Source organism: Colias eurytheme, chromosome 22, assembly GCF_061535395.1.
Source record: "Colias eurytheme isolate Ceu_HAF_F1 chromosome 22, ilColEury1 Martin Lab GWU primary, whole genome shotgun sequence".
In the NCBI taxonomy this organism is placed as follows: domain Eukaryota; kingdom Metazoa; phylum Arthropoda; class Insecta; order Lepidoptera; family Pieridae; genus Colias; species Colias eurytheme.
This window is the reverse complement of record NC_143001.1, coordinates 7,101,857-7,120,836: the sequence shown is the minus strand read 5'-3', so window position 1 is coordinate 7,120,836 and position 18,980 is coordinate 7,101,857. Positions and strand designations below refer to the sequence as shown.

The following is an 18,980-nucleotide window of genomic DNA, read 5'->3' as shown; positions in this document are numbered from 1 at the left end:
TTTTCATATTGTTCGATTGAGTTACTTGCAAAGCTAGATAAACAATGATAATATTATTATATTCAGTAAAAAGGTAGTAGACAGTTAAGTAGACAGGTTAAAAGTGAGGGTGGCACGTTGAAATGTGGCTATTTAATCAGAACATACTTCGTTAGTATGCCGCAGGCCGCTTTTGAAGATCGAATGTATGTTGTGTGTTGCTAACCTATCTACACCATTTTACTTATATTTTTTACACGCTTTATATTAGCTTCACCTGTATGTTTGTAACCGACTTCTTTGGTCGCGATTTTGACCCACTTTAAACGGCCAAATTTCGTTCAAACTTTGTAGATTTAATGAGGACCGATGACACTACACTAATTTGATAAAAATTTTCTATTTTTTAGATCGGCTTTCTATAAAAAGCGTGTTTTTTAGTTTTTTTAAACTATTATTATTTGTATTTACGTCCTTGAAGGCTTATTTAATTACACTATCGAGTTTATAGAACATCCAAAAAGACATTTTAGACTGAATATTGCTTAAAAGCGGTTTAGCACCAAAATAAAATTAAAAAAAAATTGGTTGTCTGTAAAGTCGGTTTACTGACGATAGTTGAACGTGACAACGTCCGATTCTTGCACTTCAAGCCTTACATGGAACGCCTCAGAGCGAGGTAACGCCGCATGAGTCATGTTTTTTTGTGCGTGCAGCCAGCTCTATCGAATTATAAGACGTTGTCACGTCAAAAATAATCGACCAACTTTTCATTTATAGATTAATTAACACACACTACTAAGCTCACATACAAATTGTATAATGTTTAACATCATGTTTTGAAAACCTAATTTCACAAAACAAAAATAATCAAACAGAGGCAGCCATAGCAAGATGTAGTATATTAAAATTCGTCACAAGCACAAATGCTAGTCAAACGTAAATATCAAAACAACAATACAGTTGCGGAAACGTTAACGTAGCAGCCTTGATTGTAGCGTTTTGGAGCTTTGTAGATCCGTTTGTGTTTTGGTTGGACTGGCGATAATTGGCATATGCTTTATTTTATATACCAGTTACTCTATGTTGCAGAGGTATCAGTTGCAGAGGTACAAGAAATCCTTCAGGTTTTCATCAAATGCAGAGTCTATTCGCTATTTCGTGCTAGACGTTTTCTTCTTATGTGTAGGTATGGGTAGCTATTTTTTTTACTACAAATAAATAAATGCTCTATTCCATTCTAAATGTGTTTATGTCAGAAAGCAGAAAAAGGCACTTTTGTAGTTAAACTTAATATAATACGATGATCAATTTCAGAAAAATATGACATGACGTGGGATGTTGTTTTCACGGATGTATTCGAATATTAGTATAAAATAATCTTGTATTTAAAATTGCTGATCTCCGTCCTTTAGCTTATGTACTCGAATAGCAACCCTATGTAAATAATCTGTCGTGTATTTGTTAGAGCTGGTAGTAGTGGTAGAGCTAGTTAGTATTTATATTTTATTATACTTACTTTATCGTCCAATTAAAATAAATATACTAATATTACAAAAAAGGCAAGTATTATTATATAAGCCAGTAGAAATAGCGGGTTCAAACGGGCGCCATAACGAAAAATATTCTAATCAAGGTATCAAAGGTTGACAGGCGGATTGTTGCGTTTTTATTTTTTTCCCGATTCTCCATCAAAACTGTCAATTATTGTTTATTTGTTTTTGTAAAGTTGCCGTGACACGTTTTGATACGTCCGAAATGTATTGTTTTTTGTTTTTAAGGAAACAGGGTAAGTTTAGTGGAAAAAGCTTTGAATGCTTTTCCGAAGAAAGGGAAGCTATTTATTATGAAATGACGGACATGGAAAATTTGTTTATTGTTTCGTTTGATTTTTTTCTACATAAATGAAAAAAAAGGCTCGTTGAAAGGAGGATGCGTCAAATTGGGCCTGAAACTTGGGTCGAGACCAATACACACGAAATATTGTTTTGGTGATAGATCATTACACATACCTAACGAAAAAAATAAAATAAAAAAATAAATCAACCGGGTTCTTGTACAGTCAAGGCAAAAAGTTTTATTTATTTGGCTATTATTTTAGTAATAAACACGGTATAGCTAGGTACCTGTTACAAAACATAATATTAGTGTATTTCGGTTATTAGAAGGCTTCAGATTAGTACGTCTTTGTAAGTGAAAGTGAATAGGAGTAACATAGAGATATTGTCATTGTCTTATAACAGTTATGGTTAGGGAGCCAGGTGCAAATTGGGTTCATTATTTCCTCTCAAGAGATAATTCGTCAGAAGCATCAGAGTATAGTATTATAAAGCCTCGTGAACGTCAGCTGGCGCTCGGTTGGGGGGGTGAGCGCTTGTAGCCTCCCACGCACATAGGAAAAAAAATACATTCATTCATTCATTTCCTCTCAGCTAAAAATTTGTCAAATTGTAGCTAACCCAATATCTCAACGAAAAAAAATAGTCAGCTGGTTACAACATGGTGTATTATACGTCAGCTGGTGTCTCGAACATGAAAGTTAAATTTAAGGAAAAATTTATTTTCCGTTATTTCCTCTCAAACAAAAATTTACCTGATGATAGCTTATATGTAACTGTGGATAAATATATATGTCAGCTGGCTGTATCTTGGTAGAAAAACCGTCAGCTGATACGGGAGGCTACAACCGCTCTTCCCCCCAACCGAGCTCCAGCTGACGTTCACGAGGCTTCATAATACTATACTTTGATGCATTTTACTAATTACCGCTTGAGAGGAACTTGGTCATAAAATCTGTTCCTGGCTCCCGTACTATTATTACTTGCAAAAAATATTATACACAAAGAAATAAAACTTGACGTGACTGTACAAAAATCCGGTTGATTATTTTTTATATATATATATTTCCCGTTATGTTTGTGTTATGATCTATTATAAAATCAATATCTCATGTGTATTGGTCCAACTCAAGTGTTCAGGCCCCACTTCTATAGTAAAATGCCCATTCTCTTTTAAGATTTAAATTTAAAATTTAAGTTTTAAAACGAGTGCTTAAAAATTACAGACCTATCTTTATACTGCGATATTTGTCAAATTTCTGAGTAGTAAGTAGGTATCTAAAATTGTAATTTTAAAAGAAAACTAAAAGCTTCTTCTAAGTGAAAACGATAAACATCTACTGTAGTTCACTCGAATGAAGTCGCATGCAAAACGTTTATAAACATACTAAAACAACATACATACAACCAAATTAATTTAGACCTAATTAAACTTAATTAAACAGAGCGAAGTTCAAAGTACAATATTATAATAATAGCGGAAAATTTAACAAAACCCTATTAGGAAAGTTTCAGCAAATTAGAGATATTAATAGCTTAGATTACAGAAGCACTAGAGATAAGAGCTAAACTAATCAATTTGTTTGTTCGTTTTATTTAAATACATACTAACATATAAATTTAATATGTATTTATAATAGGTTATCCATACTAATATTATAAATGCGAAAGTAACTCTGTCTGTTACTCAATCTCGCCTAAACTACTGAACCAATTTGCATGAAATTTGGTATGGAGATATTTTGATACCCGAGAAAGGACATAGGCTACCTTTTATTGCGAAATATGTACCACGGGCGAAGACGGGGCGGATCTCTAGTTTTAAATATATTTTACTTTTGTGCGGGTGTTTTACACTGAATTTGTGGACGTTTGGACCGATTTTAATTTTTTTTTGGTGTCGTCAATACTCAAGTGAATGTTGGTTTAGATTACAAATTGAACAGGAGTGAAGCCGAAGTAAGTGTGATACAAGTGATATACAAAAGTTAGACACGAAAAACGTTGTTTTGTCACGTCAATAAAGAGTATAAAAATACTTGACGACACACACAGAAAAAAATATTTTTTAGTGTTATAGCCTTCAAATGCAATAAGTACTAGAAAATATAAATACTAGAAAATATATTAAATGATAGAAAATTAAATCAGTCGCCTCGTGAATGCTAAAACATAACGTATACCACAGCTTGACCACAGCGTACTTCACGATTTTGACAATTTGCACGAAGACAGGACAACTCCGTCTGTCGGGTCAGCTAGTCTTCTTTCTTATATATAAAAATGAATCGCAAAATGTGTTGGTAAGCGCATAACTCGAGAACGGCTGAACCGATTTCGATAATTCTTTTTTTATTATATTCCTTGAAGTACGAGGATGGTTCTTACGTAGAGAAAACGTAAATATGTACCACGGGCGAAGCCGGGGCGGACTGCTAGTATATTACAAAGATTACTTTCACCCAGGTAATAGTGCAAGCTGCATGCTTAAATTAGTGTTACTTTAAGAACTTTTCAACTTATTAGTTAAAAGCTTTTTCAGGGCACTCGTAGAAAACTGAAATAAATTAATTTAGATGCTTTTGTTATTTTAAAGTTATGACAAGGAGGGATTATTACTTATAATTTGTTTGTTTCATGTAAGAAAACATAATATGTAAATGGAGTATTACCACAGTATTACAATGTGTAATACATCGTAACATTCATCTAACCTTAGATTAGTAGATGATCTAGTTTATTACGCCTAATAATTAAGGGCTGATTTTTCAATCCTTGGATATAACTTATTCGTCGAATAATGTATAAAACTACCATTTTAAAAACGTATTCTAATTGTCCGTATTTGACAGTTTACGTGACATTTTAATATTATCATGTAATACTTTATTGGACGGATAAGTTTTAACCGAGCATTGAAAAATCGGCCCTAAAACGAATAAAAAATAAAATTAAAAACGAATAATAGTTATTTCTACCAGTTTATATTATGATGGTATGGTCACAATAACAAAAAATACGTGTGGCAAACGAGGACTGCCGCGGTAAAGCTATTGCATAGCATCGCATCGTTGAGCCGGTTGGAGTGGGTGGGTGTTAGGATTTTTCGTTACGAAATTTTAACATTCGGTAGCCGCGCTCAAAGTGTGAGATAAAAGCTATGCTTAAAAATAGAACACATGCGATATAATATTACTTATCTTAGATATACATACATTAATACATTTTCACAAAAATTAACACAAAACCTCGCTAATTACTCTAATAAAACGTGCCAAAATCAAACCGGAATTTCCAAACAAAAACTTCAAACAAAACCGAATCGTTAAGAAAAGTTCCATTAAAATTTCCCGAGAATCGAGTTACAAGTTCAGTCGATTAGCATATAGTCAAGTTTTAATACTTTTCTACCCACATTAGCAAAGTCGAAGACTTCGTAATTACGGCTCTGACTCTGTACGTCTTTGCTTTGACGGTTATGTTGTATGGTCCAAGTGTAAGCGGTTAGAGATATTATGAATAATCTATTCTTAATATTATAAAACTGAAGAGTTTGTTAATTTGTTTGTTTGAACGCGCTAATCTCAGGAACTACTCCGGTCCGATTTGGAAAATTCTTTCGGTATTAGATAGCCCATTTATCGAGGAAGGCTATAGGCTATATATCATCGTGATAAGACGAACAGGAGCAGAGCAATGCGGGTAAAACCGCGGGGCACAGCTATTAGGTAAATTGAAATATCCTACAATTTAAAAATGCGCAATTTTACAAGGTCACATAATCGACTTTACATTCTTTATCCGAACCATTAGGGACTGGTACTTGCTGCACTTTTCGTCGCGGTCTCTCGTCTTCAAGAGTAGAGTGAACGGGTACCTTCTGGGGAGTGCGTACCATCGTAGACCACATCTTAGCTTAGCATCAGGCGAGATAGTCACACACACAATTTGGCGCGTCCCTATTGTCGATAAAAAATATTAGAAACTGTAAATAGCTGAATTCACACAGAGCGAGCAGCCTCGGAAAGCAATGCTACGCCAAGCTCAAGACGGCAAGAGTATTATTTTTCACAAAATTTAATTACTACATTTTTGATAGCCATAATATCACTTCTTACTCGCATATTGTATACCCACACAGCCATTGTATTTTCAAATGTTCACACTTTAACAAACAACATTAACATCATGCCATCCCGCTCTTACCTTGCACCACACCCAATGTGTAAATGAGAGAGAGATAAGCCCGCTTCCGTCGTCTTCCGGCGTCACTTCCTTGATACGTTACGTGATTGTATCAAACATTTTTACACCATAATGTATGTATGGATGTTATGTATGGTAGCATTATGTATGGTATCAATTTGTATGTATGTTTAAGTTATAATGTACATATGAATAATAAAGATATTTTAAATTTTTAAGTGTTTACTTTATAAAGTATAGGCTATTAATCTATACTAATATTATAAAGCTGTTGAGTTTGTTTGTTTGCTTGAACGCACAAATCTCAGGAACCACGGGTCCGATTTAAAAAAAAAATATTGGCAATAATATTATTAATATATTATCATCACGCTTAGACCAATATGAGCGGAGCAATGCGGGTAAAAACGAGGGACACAGCTAGTAATCCATACTAAATAAATATGATAACTTTTCTGTCTGTCTCTTACACTTCCAATATAACAACAGGATTAATTCACAAATTCCATTTTTTTTTTGTAAAAACAGCTGTTGCAACTCGTTTGTCATATTATTTTTATTTTTATTGAATCCTGTGTGGAATTGTTTGAAAAATCATCAAGAGGGTAGTTAAGAATTGTTTTTAAAAAGTCGTTGAACGCGTCTTTGATATTGAGTGTACTAAACTAATAGAATGAATACACTTTTATTTATATTTCTACGATTATTTTGGTACCCGTGAATTTTTTTATCATTTGAAAGTTTAATATAGTGTTCAATGAAATAAAATTCAATGCTTAAATTTTCTTTGTGAAGAAATATTATAACGACGTCCACCGTTATCACTACATAGTATAAAACAAAGTCGCATTCTCTGTCCCTATTTCCCTATGTCCCTTTGTACGCTTAGATCTTTGAAACTACGCAACGGATTTTGATGCGGTCTTTTTTAATAGATAGAGTGATTCAAGAGGAAGGTTTATATGTATAATAACATCCATTAAATAGTGGAGAAGTACTGTTATTTTTGAGGTTTCTAATGTGATGTCGTAAATAATTACATTTCTTCCGCTTACATTGCAAACGCTGGCTGAACCCTACGAGTTTTATCAAAATAATGTACTAAGTATTGTACACATTGAAAAGGTCTACAGAAAAGTCCGCGATGGCATATGTCTACCTCTTATGGATAACCCACAATAACTTTTTTTTGTCATTTACTTTTTACGACAAATAATGGCTAATTTTCGAAGCGATTTTGACCAATACAGTATTAATCCTTAACGAATAAAATACCTTGAATACATTGTTCATTTAATATAGATCTATATGGCCCTTTACACCGTATGATTTAAGTGAATATTTTCGAAGATATTACAGATTTAAAAATTGCGGGACGTACCGTTTGCGGCGGTACCGGCCGGCCGGGCCGCTATGTTTTTATATACAACGTTAAAAGTATTTCTGTAGTGTATCATATCAGCATTGCACCCGTGCGAAGCCGGGGCGGGTCGCTAGTTTATGATAAAAGTTTCTCAAGAATCATTACAACGATCAAATTATATCGAATTGAAAACGATTCTATTTCAGAATTATCTAAAACTTTTCCTTAACCCTTTCTATACACGTGTATCTAAATTAATTACAAAATAAAATACCCTTAATTACTTCCAAAGTACATAATTACCCATGAAAAGCGAAATTCCCTTCCTTAAGGGAAATTCCCTTCCTTAAGGGAAATTCCCTTCCTTAAGGGAAATTCCCTTCCTTAAGGGAAATTCCCTTTCCTTAAGGGAATTCTAACAACTTTATCAACCAATATAACCTGATTTTAAAGATTTTTATTTTTCAAAACAATTTGTAGCCCATGGGAAATCGGACGAGTCTTTTTATAAATAATGTGTGCCATTTGAAACTCTAAGTGAAGGATATTAGGTATAAAATGAGTTTTGGTTGAATTTTGTATTGATAAGAACAAGTTCATTAAATATTATCATTATTTTAAGTCAATTCGTTCAATTAAAATTATTTAATAAGTCTTCATTGCACACACAAAAGAAATAGTTATACATAAAGAACAGATAAGAGGAAAGGATGTACAAACAGTGGCCTTATCGCTAGGTAGCGATCTCTTCCAGGCTACCGTAAGTAGCCGTTTGTAAATAGGAACATCACAAAATACTAGTTTCACAATAAATTATTGATTTTTCATAGTATTAATATAGTATTAACGTACACAAAACACATAATAAAATAGAGGATGGATTTTTTTTTTATATTTCTTAAATAGCATAAAAAGTAATTTATAAATGTTTCAAAAATTAAAGTATTGCAAAAACCATTAAACCACACGCAAAACCACACAGCAAGCATAGTATAATTATATCCCTAATTTATTCCACAAAAACCATTCAAAAGCAGAGGCACGTTTGAACTCAAAGAGTTAAAGTTATTTTTTTACTTCAATAAAACCGCCACGTCTTTATTTATATGGTAATTCCCACGCTTTTAGACCAGATATATGACTTTTGAACTAACCTGGCAATGTGGCTTCGTCCATTTTAGTGCACACCTCAGAGAGATGGTGCTCTATTGTCTCCAATTCAATAAGATCTTACATAATTTGGAGCGTGTACAGCGTATACCTATAAAAATGTCGTCTTAGATATTATCTGTACCAAATTTTATTCATTCATTCATATTTGGTATAGATTATACTAGCAACTATGCAGTTTGTTGCCGATTCTTCTCCATAGATACTGCTTTCCAAATCGGTGGTAAATGTTAAAATATGTAATAACGGTTCAAAAGTGAAGAGCAGTCTAATTGAATAAATAAATGTTTGAGTTTGATGTTGATTAGCAGTTGGCTGAAAGGCTGAAAGACACATACATCCATATATTTTCAAATCTATACTTAATATTATAAAGCTTAAGAGTTTGTTTGTTTGAACGCGCTAATCTCAGGAACTACTGGTCCGATTTGAAAAATTATTTCGGTGTTAGATGAGCTACCATTTATCGAGGAAGGTTGTAGGCTATTATATATCATCACCCTAAGACTGACAGGAGCGGAGCAATGCGGGTGAAACCGTGGGGCAGAGTTAATATATAATAAACTTTTACATGTATATTATAAGTAGGAACCTTGACTAACCTCTTAAGCCCATTTTACATTACGAAATTAATGACTCATATGATTTTGGGCCATTAGTTGTTAACAAATGTGTCATATGTACGTTTTACAAAACATGCATTTCATGATAAATACAGTTTCGTGTTATGTGCAATTTTTTGAACACTTATGTTGCAAAATTAAACTATTTTTAGAAGTCTATTTGCTTAAGTGTTATCTTAACTACATAGTATAAAACAAAGCAAAACCCCATCGCCCACGGTTGGAATATCTATTGTCTACGTGACAATAGATATTCCACCCGTGCAGTCAGTCAACCCGCAGGACACCTTGTGGCGTGGTGTCGGGGAGTAGCGACCCCGCGGGAACCGAGTGCTCCCGGGGGAGGCCCCTGTCTTCATCTCCGGCTTGCCTTCACCGGCCGGTCGGAGTGAAGCCTGACGAGGACAGGACCCCCACCTCTGGCTTGCCTTAACCGGCCGGCCAGAGTGGAGTCGCGAGAGCTTTTAGCTCGAAGGGTGGATGCGAATCATAAGTGGCGAGTGGGCACGTGATGCTGGACCCTCAGGGAGCGCGTGATCGTAGTTTCTCTCCACCCTTAGCTGCTCACAATATGTTGCCCCCTTGTCGCACTTTTGCAGCGACTTATTTCGGGGGCCCATACATTGAGAGGGCGAGTCACCACCTGCCAACATATTTTTACTTTCTTTTAGTAGAAAGGCAGGTGCCATAGTTTCCCATAGTCCCCAATACCAGTCCATTTAGCATCCCAATCCATAGCCCAATTATTAAATTTCCATACCCTGCAATAGTCCTACATCGGCCGCGGACTGCCTAGGGCTGTATCTCTATAGTGCAGTCATGGGCAGGCTGCGGATGGTGTTCCATAACACATTAAAATTCTCGAAAGGGCCTCTGCGTGTTGGATCCGTGTCCCCACGTAAGCCTTCCAAAGATCCGGGTACCGTCCTTCTGGTGGTACCCGAGTATTATGGAGAAGAGAAACATAATAATAAAATCTTTATTAGCAAGCAGGCCAGGTACATTAAAAATTAACAATCTATGTACTTACAAGCTAATTACTAAAACCTACTAGCTAAAAGGAATGCCGCTTAGCATTTTACAGTGAAAGCAGTTTTACAGTGATTATTTTTCCGACCCAAATATCGACCAATAGAATTGCACCATTCGACGTCACGTGGTACAACCTACATGGTATTATACTGATAATTTTTTGAAAATTTTCTCTGGTCGTTGACGTCAAACTGACAGGTTCAATTCAATTGTGAAATTATTGGCCGACATTTGGGACGGAAAAATAATCTCCCGAATACCACACGAGCTTCAAAATTATCTGGCATTTCCCTCAAGGTTCCCTGCAAACAAATAAAGTCGTCAAGTTTTTCAGGAAAAATCACGAGCGCGAAGCGCGAGTTTAACCTTGACTAAAAACTTGACTCCTTCATTTGTTTGCAACGAACCTATCGGAAAATACCCGATAATTTTGAAGCTCTTGTGGTATTATAAGTGAAAATGTATAGAATGTTCTGCTCTACTTATAGGTATGTGACATAATTTTAATTTCCATTTAATCTGGTCCTTACGTCATACGTGTATCGTGCTGGCTAATGAAGTTAGCGAAGTAATCTTCAAGTTAAAGCAGCGTGTAATAGCTGTAAGCGCCTCGGAGAATCTGTAATTGTTGTACGAATTAGTTTAACATCGCTTGAAGCGCTTTTTTGTCAATTTCGTGTTTATGACTAGTTAGTTGTGCCGCGAGGAATATAGGGGAAAATGTATTTTCTTTTGCTTATGTTTTACTTGTAAACAACATCAAAATCTGTTTAGTGGTTTTCGCGTGAAAGAGTACCTACCTAACAAACATACACACTTATTTGTGTCTTTCATTTGACATTAGTTTTTTTTTCTTTATTCAGTGTATATTATCAGATTGAAAATGAAAATTACTGTATATATATTTTTTTTAATAAAAATACTTACATTTATAAAAGTGGCTACAGTTAAGTTTGTGAATGGTCCAGCGGTAAATATAATTAATTTGGATAATTGTCCAACCAGGACATAAATACTTCTCTGTTTTGATGCGTTTTGTGACCACCATTTGCTTTCATACGGACCTGTTGCAAGGGCCATACTCTGAAAAATACAACAAATAAATATAGTTAAAAAAAAATTAAAATCATGTTTTAATACGATAAAGTCATGAATTCATTATAATGTCACATTATCCTTGATATGTGTACAAAGTTTGAATCTTTGTCCATTTACAGTGAGTATAGTCGATTCTAAACGAGTCTGCTACATAATATTGGCAGTTATATACAAACAGGTGAAGTTAATAATATCATATTAATAATTAACAAGTGATAACTGCGTTAAAAACAACCGACTTCAAACTTGCACTCGCAACATTTACAAATATGTAGACAAAAATGCTCATAAAATAAAAACTACTAGGCCTATCCGAATAAAATTTTTATGGGATCAATTCGACACCATCCCGCATCGAACAAAAAAAGAATCACGTAAATCGGTTCAGAAACCTCGGAGTAATCGGTGTACATACATAAAAAAAAAAAAACATACCGGCTGAATTGATAACCTCCTCCTTTTTTTTTGAAGTCGGTTAAATATTACAACCAATAACCATCCATCATCATCATCATCATCATCAGCCCATATATACGTTCCCACTGCTGGGACACGGGCCTCCTATGACGGTACAGGCCATAATCCACCACGCTGGCCAAATGCGTGTTGGCGGATGACACATGTCGTCGAACTTTTTAATTCTTCGACATGTCGGTTTCCTCACGATGTTTTCCTTCACCGTTCGAGCAGTGGTGATGTTACAACATGCGCAGATAAATTGAAAAATCAATTTATTTCCTGCGCGCTCGCCTGGTCTCGAACCCCGGACTTATCGAGTCGAAGTCCGAGGTCTCACCACTGAGCCACCACTGCTCTATAACCATCCACGATGAAAAAAATAAAAATCATAGCTTTCCATTAATTTTAAAGTTAACATTTTTTACCAAAATATTTACTTACAGCGTAATAAACATCGTTGCTGTGCCAACAATAAAGAAACAGTTGAGATATACCAAATATGAGATAAATTAATGTCATCATTTGTTGCATTTTATTTGTTTCCATCTGTAACATAAAAAATTGGTTGTCTGTAAAGTCGGTTTACTGACGATAGTTGAACGTGACAACGTCCGATTGTGCTTTGTCGCTCGTTCCGCGCTCTCGCTTCCACTTCAAGCCCATGGAACGCCTCAGAGCGAGGTAACGCCGCATGACTCATGTTTTTTCGTGCGTGCAGCCAGACTCTATCGAATTATAAGACGTTGTCACGTCAAAAAATAATTTAAAATTTTAAATCATAATTTAAAATTATATTTTAGTAGGTGCTTCACTGTGGTGCTTCATTTATACAAGGCGCTTTTACTGGCGTCTGACGTCGGTCAGTTTAAACCGAGACGAAAAATAAAATAAAACATCAATATTACAGTATTTTAAATAATGTTATTTTAAAATATGATTTTTGTTTTTAATAATAACAATCTAAACTGTTATTAAATATAAAAGTCTTAATTTCCCTACACATTTACTTACACACGACTTATTTTTGAGAAAGAAAATACTAATTATATTTTATACGATGCACTTTGTTTCCAATCAAGGGAAAACGTATTGTTTGTATGCCCTTTTTTTACTATGCCCTTTGTTTCTAATCGATAGATAATTATTGTGTTAAAACCAATTAACAATTTCACACCTACCACCACTGTCAGGATGGCCGAGCGGTCTAAGGCGCCAGACTCAAGGTAATCCTTGCCTGCTAAGCAGGTATGAGCTGTTCTCCCCCCAACGGTCCAGGCCTTGTCGCGGCGGAGGGGCTCAGTAGCTCAGAGTTATGGCCCTCTGAGTGAAGCGAAATTGGACCAGCGAGGGGCTGAACGGCTGGTTTAGAGTCGGGGAGATTCGACCGGCCCGACGGCCAGGGCTAGGTGTGGCCCAGCGGCCGCTGTGTGCGGCGTGGGATGGCGGCCAGAGGTCGTGGCTTGGCGGGCCCCGTGTCCACTAGGCAAAGGTGGCGCTGAACGGCAGTTGGGGTTGGAAAGCCTCGACTGACCCGACGGCAGAGGTCCTGTTTGTGGGCCAGAGAGGAGCCGGCTTTTATGCGGCGGTGGATGGCGGCCAGAGGTCGCGGCGCGGCGGGCTCGCTAGTTTAGCAAGCCACGCCGTGCAGCGGAGGGCGGGATCCCGACGCTTCATTGTGATGACGCGCGGAGACTCCTGCAGAGAGGTGTGGGGCGGCGGCTGTTGTAAAACGGCCGTCTGCCAACTCGTAATCCGGTCCGTGGGGCCGGACCGAGGGCCGCCACCTCTGGTGAGGTGGGGGCTGCGAGGTAATCTCTATAAAAGTGCGCCGGAAGGTCCTCCGATGTGTGAAAACACATCGGAGGACCTTCCGGCGTGCACCCTCCGGCCGGACGGTGATGGGGTCGGGGGTTCGGGGGAACGCGGATGATGGAGCGGGGAAAGATCCATTGTCTGCGCGTTGGTGGCGTAAGCCTTCGTTCCAGCAGCCACCAGCGAGGGGGGTTTTAGTGGTGGGCCTGGAAACGGGCATCTGCTGGGCGGGACACGCGGTAGAGTCGTAACCGTTCCCGCAGTTCCGTCCAAAGCAGCGCGATGGAACAGAGTGGGGTTTTAGTCGGTAGAAATCCGACATAACCACGGCTCCATCCCCGGGAGCCGGGGGTATCTAAGAAGATTTCCCCACTATAATAAAAAATAAAAAAAAAAAAAAAAAAAAAAGGTATGAGCTGTTCTGGTCCTCTCTAAGGGCGTGGGTTCGAATCCCACTTCTGACAAAACCTTTTTTTATATTTTTATATCATACCATTTTTGGAACAAAAGTACATTTTAATTTATTTAATCATTTGTTTTACAATATATTCAGTACTCACGGTATGATTCATTAATTTAAAAATCTTTAAATAATTTGTAATTTGGATTAGTGAAAACTGCGTTACAAATTTAAGCGAAAATTTGTAGGTAGGTTATAAGTACCTATGTATTTATGTTATACGATGAAGTTAATTAGATTTATAAGTATGCTTGTTTACATTCAAATGTTTTACTTATTTGTACATATTTTGAATTACACGTTTTATAAACAGAATTCTTCCACAGACCTCTATAGTAAACTCACCTAATTATGTGACTCACTTAATTCGGAGATACAACGTTTGGACTCTTTTACAGCGTTATAGGAGTAAAATCCAATACATTAAAATTAACCCTATGGTATGGTAATAAAGCTTTTTTTCGTGTACAAATTTTTGTTAAAATCGTGCGGGTGAGATAGTAACAATCACGGAATTTGTCACTGCGCCCGCCATGTTTGACGTTTCACCGGTAGCGTGCAACTGTGCTGTCATTATTTAATTAATTTTAAATAGAAAAGGTGAGTGTTAGTTCATGATACTTTGACAATTAATTGTTAAAAACATATTCTTGTTGATACCGATAAAGGTTTTAGTAATTTTTCATTTGTTTTTGCATAATACCTTATTTCCTGGGTTCAAAAAGTTAACGATTTTCAAGATTGCAACTCAAAACAGTGTCACCGAATTAACCAAGCAAATTTTTATTATTTTCAATTCGTGTATAAATAATTGTTTTTAGTACGTATACGTTAGTCGTTTAAGTCAGAAAATATTTATTTTTACTCAGGTTTAAAAGTAGGATCGCTTTCAAGCATTTTTAAAAAGTCCGTTATTTTTTTTATCACATAATTAAGTGAGTTATTTTTTTTTATTTTAGACAGCATGGAGGAAGACAAAAATAAAAATAGAAAATATAATGAAACAACGCTGACATCCGCAATTCAAAATATTCTGCAGTCAAAAATGAGTCTGTACACTGTTCACACAAACAATTATAAAGTCCAATATTAATTTTTTATGGTTCCCCTCTTTTGATAATTTCTCATTGATAAATAAATACATAATTATTACTTTCAATATGTTTATATTTTTTATTAATTGTATTTTGTTTTACTTTTGTGTTAAAAAATAATAAATACTCACTTAATTCGGTTATAACAGAATTAGAGAAGTACTATCACCGAATTATGGTGATTGTCACAGAATTAGACAAGTCATCGCGGTTTGATTAAGCTCATTTTACGCTGAGTTAATTCATATGTGTTAAGATTACACTTGCTCCATTTGATAAATAGAAGATTGATTAATGTTCCTATTAAAAATAAAAATAAAATTTATAAAGTTTAACCTGTTTTTTTTTTCATATTCTGTTTTGTCACAGAATTAGATGAGTTGACCCTATGTATAATGTTAATTTTCAATAGCTCTAATATAGTGAACATTAATTTTAAATTATATTCAAATTTTACTATGAAATTGACTCTATAAGTAAGAAACAATAATGAGCAAGGGTCGTTTTCAAAAAATGGATAAATACTTTTAACATACGAATTCAACATTTCTAAGTATATTATATTTTTAAAGACCAAGAAAATGTTAATAGAAACAATACCTACACTAGCTTTGATATTAGAAATTCAGGTAAGCCAAATATAGTTTGATTTTATACTTGAGAAAATTACAAGAATACCCTTTTCATTAAATTTGATTTGCTCGGTTCGCTTTGTTATATTTACATTAACATAATATGAATAAAATAATATGTATTGAATTAATGTAATTATTATGAAACTAGCTGTGCTGCGCGGTTTCACCTGCGTGGTTTCGCTCCTGTTGGTCTTAGCGTGATGATAGCCTTCCTCGATAAATGGGCTATCTCACATCGAAATAAATTTCAAATCGGACCAGTAGTTCCCGAGATTAGCGCGTTCAAACAAACAAACTCTTCTGCTTTATAATATTAGTATAGATATAACCTATTTTATTGTATGTTTGTACAGGTTTTATTATTATAATGTTATTGTTAGATGTAAGTAAGAATCTATTTCTATATCATTAAGAAATGATTACTACAAATTATATATTATTTTATTTTATACCATAAGTTACGTACTTTTGCTCTGAAGTGAGTCTCTACATTTATGATTATTTTAGTTATTACACTTCATTTTTGAAGTGAAACATTTTTAGGCGCAAAAAATGATTCGCGTCATGGCAATACCGTTACGTCATGAATTACTTCATGTACGATCATGTACGGTGACGATTTTGGTAACTTTGAATCTTGCCAAAGAAGTCTCACTTCTGACACGTGTGCTCGGCACACTCTTTTTTATTATTAACATTTTAGATATAAATTATTTCGTATGCATTCCCATACTTGTATTTATCATACGCTCATAAAGTTTTTTAAACCTTTAGTTTTCTAACTTATTTAGGAGCAAAATAAATAAATCGCTTACGTTTATTTGATGAGCTGTAGCGCAGAGCATTACTGTGCAAATAAAAGTGTATAACATCAGAATTGGTGAACTGCAAGAGTTATATAGCCGACAGCATCTGTTACAGAAAAGTTATACTCATATGTAACAATATTGTTATTTTCCTTAGACAAACACTGCAATGAAATTTTTCGAAGAGAATTCAAATTAAGATTTGATAAAATTTCATAGCTCTGGGTGTTTGATTTTTGAATGTATGTAGGTGTAGTATGTGTGTGTTTTAATTTTTTAATATTCTATAGGTATGCCATTAACAGATGAAATAAGTAGTGGTCTCGTTTTCAGATTAATAGTGTCGCTGGGTACCTATGACAAAAATATTCATTACGTTATATTCTATTTCTCATTTCAAAAAGACAATCTTATATATAAAATTCTCGTGTCACAATGTTAGTCTGCATACTCCTCCGAAACGGGTGGACCGATTCTCATGAAATTTTCTGTGCATATCGGGTAAGTCTGAGAATCGGCCAACATCTATTTTTCATATGTACCACGGGCGAAGCCGGGGCGGACCGCTAGTATTAATATAAAAATATCATTAAACAAAGAGCAAGTTAGTTAAATAATTATAGTTAGTAAAAACCGAACACAAGATAATATTATTGTAAAACATCTTACCTTATCAACTCCACATGACGTCGGTGACACGTTTGAATTCTGTCCAAAACAATATCACCATCATCTACATCAAATATTGTAGCACAATCAATTCTAATAGACTCCAATTCCAATCGAATAAATATCATAACAGACAAAGCAATCATATCATAAGAAGTAATCCAGGCGCAAGCTAATAAAGTACCAAAAGCTTGGATCACACAAGCAAAGAAGTAACCTGGCATTTTATGTTTGTCAAAAGGCACCCAGGAACTCACGACTTCCATGTAGTCTTCTGTCCCGTCTTTAGTATTCTCTCTATACTTCGGGGACAAAAGGTACTTGAACGCTGGTTGGAATATAACTACAAAAGCAGTAGCGTAAGATAAAGCGCAGAACATATAGGTCACTTTCCGGCTATATCGAGTGAATTTCCTGACAGTTTCTTCTTGTTGCGGATCCTTTGAACGACGGTTTTCTAAATCAGCTCTAGTCACATATTCGCAAATATTCCGCCAGTCTTTCTGCCAGAAAATCAAAGACCATGCCTTGCAAATGTTGATTACGCCCTGCATGGAAAATTTTAGGTTCGTTAGTAGTAGGTTCAGGTCAGTTTTTACGTAGAAAATGTCAAGGAATTCGGTTGTTATGAAAATCGTCTCTAGGAGTTGAATGAGGATAGCAAAACATTTATTTCGAAAGCCATCTGGAAGCCAGAGGCCCCAAAAGGACAGGTATTTAATGATAGGTCCCAGGAAAGGCCTATTCGGATCCTCAAATTGTAGAAGAAGTGACGAAAACATTTTGAAGAATGTGCGAAATAATTAAAGTGAAATGTATTTTATACGAAACGTTTATAATTGTGTTAATTACTTCGCTAGTGATGTGCCAAATGTAAGTCAATTATAAGGCTCGGATTTTATGCCCAACTATGAGCTCTGAGTGAAATTTAATTATTCGCGAAAACAAAATAAACACGAATTAAACACGTTAAAGTAAATCTGGAATGAACATTGAGTATCTTTTATAAGGCATGTTGAAAATGAACTTGACAGCAACGTTGTTTACACATTACATAAAATGTAGGTACCAGATGAAAATTTTCGAGATTTATCGTGTTATGACATAATTAAATAGCTCATTTGAACCCTTTAAATATTAAACTTATCATTACATAATTATGAAAGAAAGTAGTTTTCTCTACCTCTATGTATGCTAATCTTTAAAACTACGCATCGGATTTTGATGAGGTTTTTTTTAATATATAGAGTTATTCCAGAGCAATGTTTTAGACTTTTAGTATATAATTTATTAGGTTTCTGAAAAAGCGGGCGAAGCCGCAGGCGGAAAGCTAGTAAGTAATAAAAATTGACAATTATGCCATCATCCATAACATCGTCAAGACTTCGAATTCGTTTTTGTTCATATAGTAAGTCGTCATACTTTATAACAAAAAGGCAAACGCTATAGTATTAAGCCGTTATTACAAACCACGTTTCCAGTTTAGTGCCAAAATACAAACGAATTATGTGGACTCAAACTCCGGTTTTCCACTGCATGCTTCTAAATTATTGTCAACCAGCAAAACGTTGGTTTATTTAGTACTAGCTTTCCGCCCGCGGCTTCGCCCGCGTTTTCAGAGAAAAACCCGTTCCCGTAGGATTTCCGGGATAAAACCTTGTCCTATGTCCTTTCTCGGGTATCAAAATATATCTATACCCAATTTTTATGCAAATTGGTTCAGTAGTTCAGGCGTG

The 18,980-nt window shown here is 35.3% G+C and overlaps 1 protein-coding gene and 1 long non-coding RNA gene across 2 annotated transcripts; one reads left to right on the top strand and one right to left on the bottom strand.

The window, feature by feature from the left end:
* Positions 1 to 10,791: 10,791 nt before the first annotated feature.
* Positions 10,792 to 17,798, bottom strand: LOC149898758 (odorant receptor 10-like). Its single transcript, XM_090114824.1, has 5 exons — positions 17,245 to 17,798; positions 16,585 to 16,681; positions 12,210 to 12,314; positions 11,139 to 11,294; positions 10,792 to 10,830 (listed from the first exon to the last, which is right to left on the bottom strand). The coding sequence occupies exons 1-5, from the start codon at positions 17,796 to 17,798 to the stop codon at positions 10,792 to 10,794; spliced, it is 951 nt and encodes a 316-aa protein (XP_089970950.1).
* Positions 14,541 to 15,199, top strand: LOC149898759 (uncharacterized). The gene is made up of 2 exons (XR_016458030.1): positions 14,541 to 14,640; positions 15,000 to 15,199. It is a non-coding gene; the product is annotated as an uncharacterized LOC149898759 (long non-coding RNA).
* Positions 17,799 to 18,980: the final 1,182 nt, after the last annotated feature.

Coding starts and splice junctions, on each gene's coding strand:
- LOC149898758 (XM_090114824.1), bottom strand. CDS start 17,798: ATGCAGGGCGTAATCAACATTTGCAAGGCATGGTCTTTGATTTTCTGG. Junction 11,295..12,209: donor GCAACGATGTTTATTACGCT/GTAAGTAAATAT, acceptor TGTATTTTTCAG/AGTATGGCCCTTGCAACAGG. Junction 10,831..11,138: donor CTGTAGCCACTTTTATAAAT/GTAAGTATTTTT, acceptor CAACAATTACAG/ATTCTCCGAGGCGCTTACAG.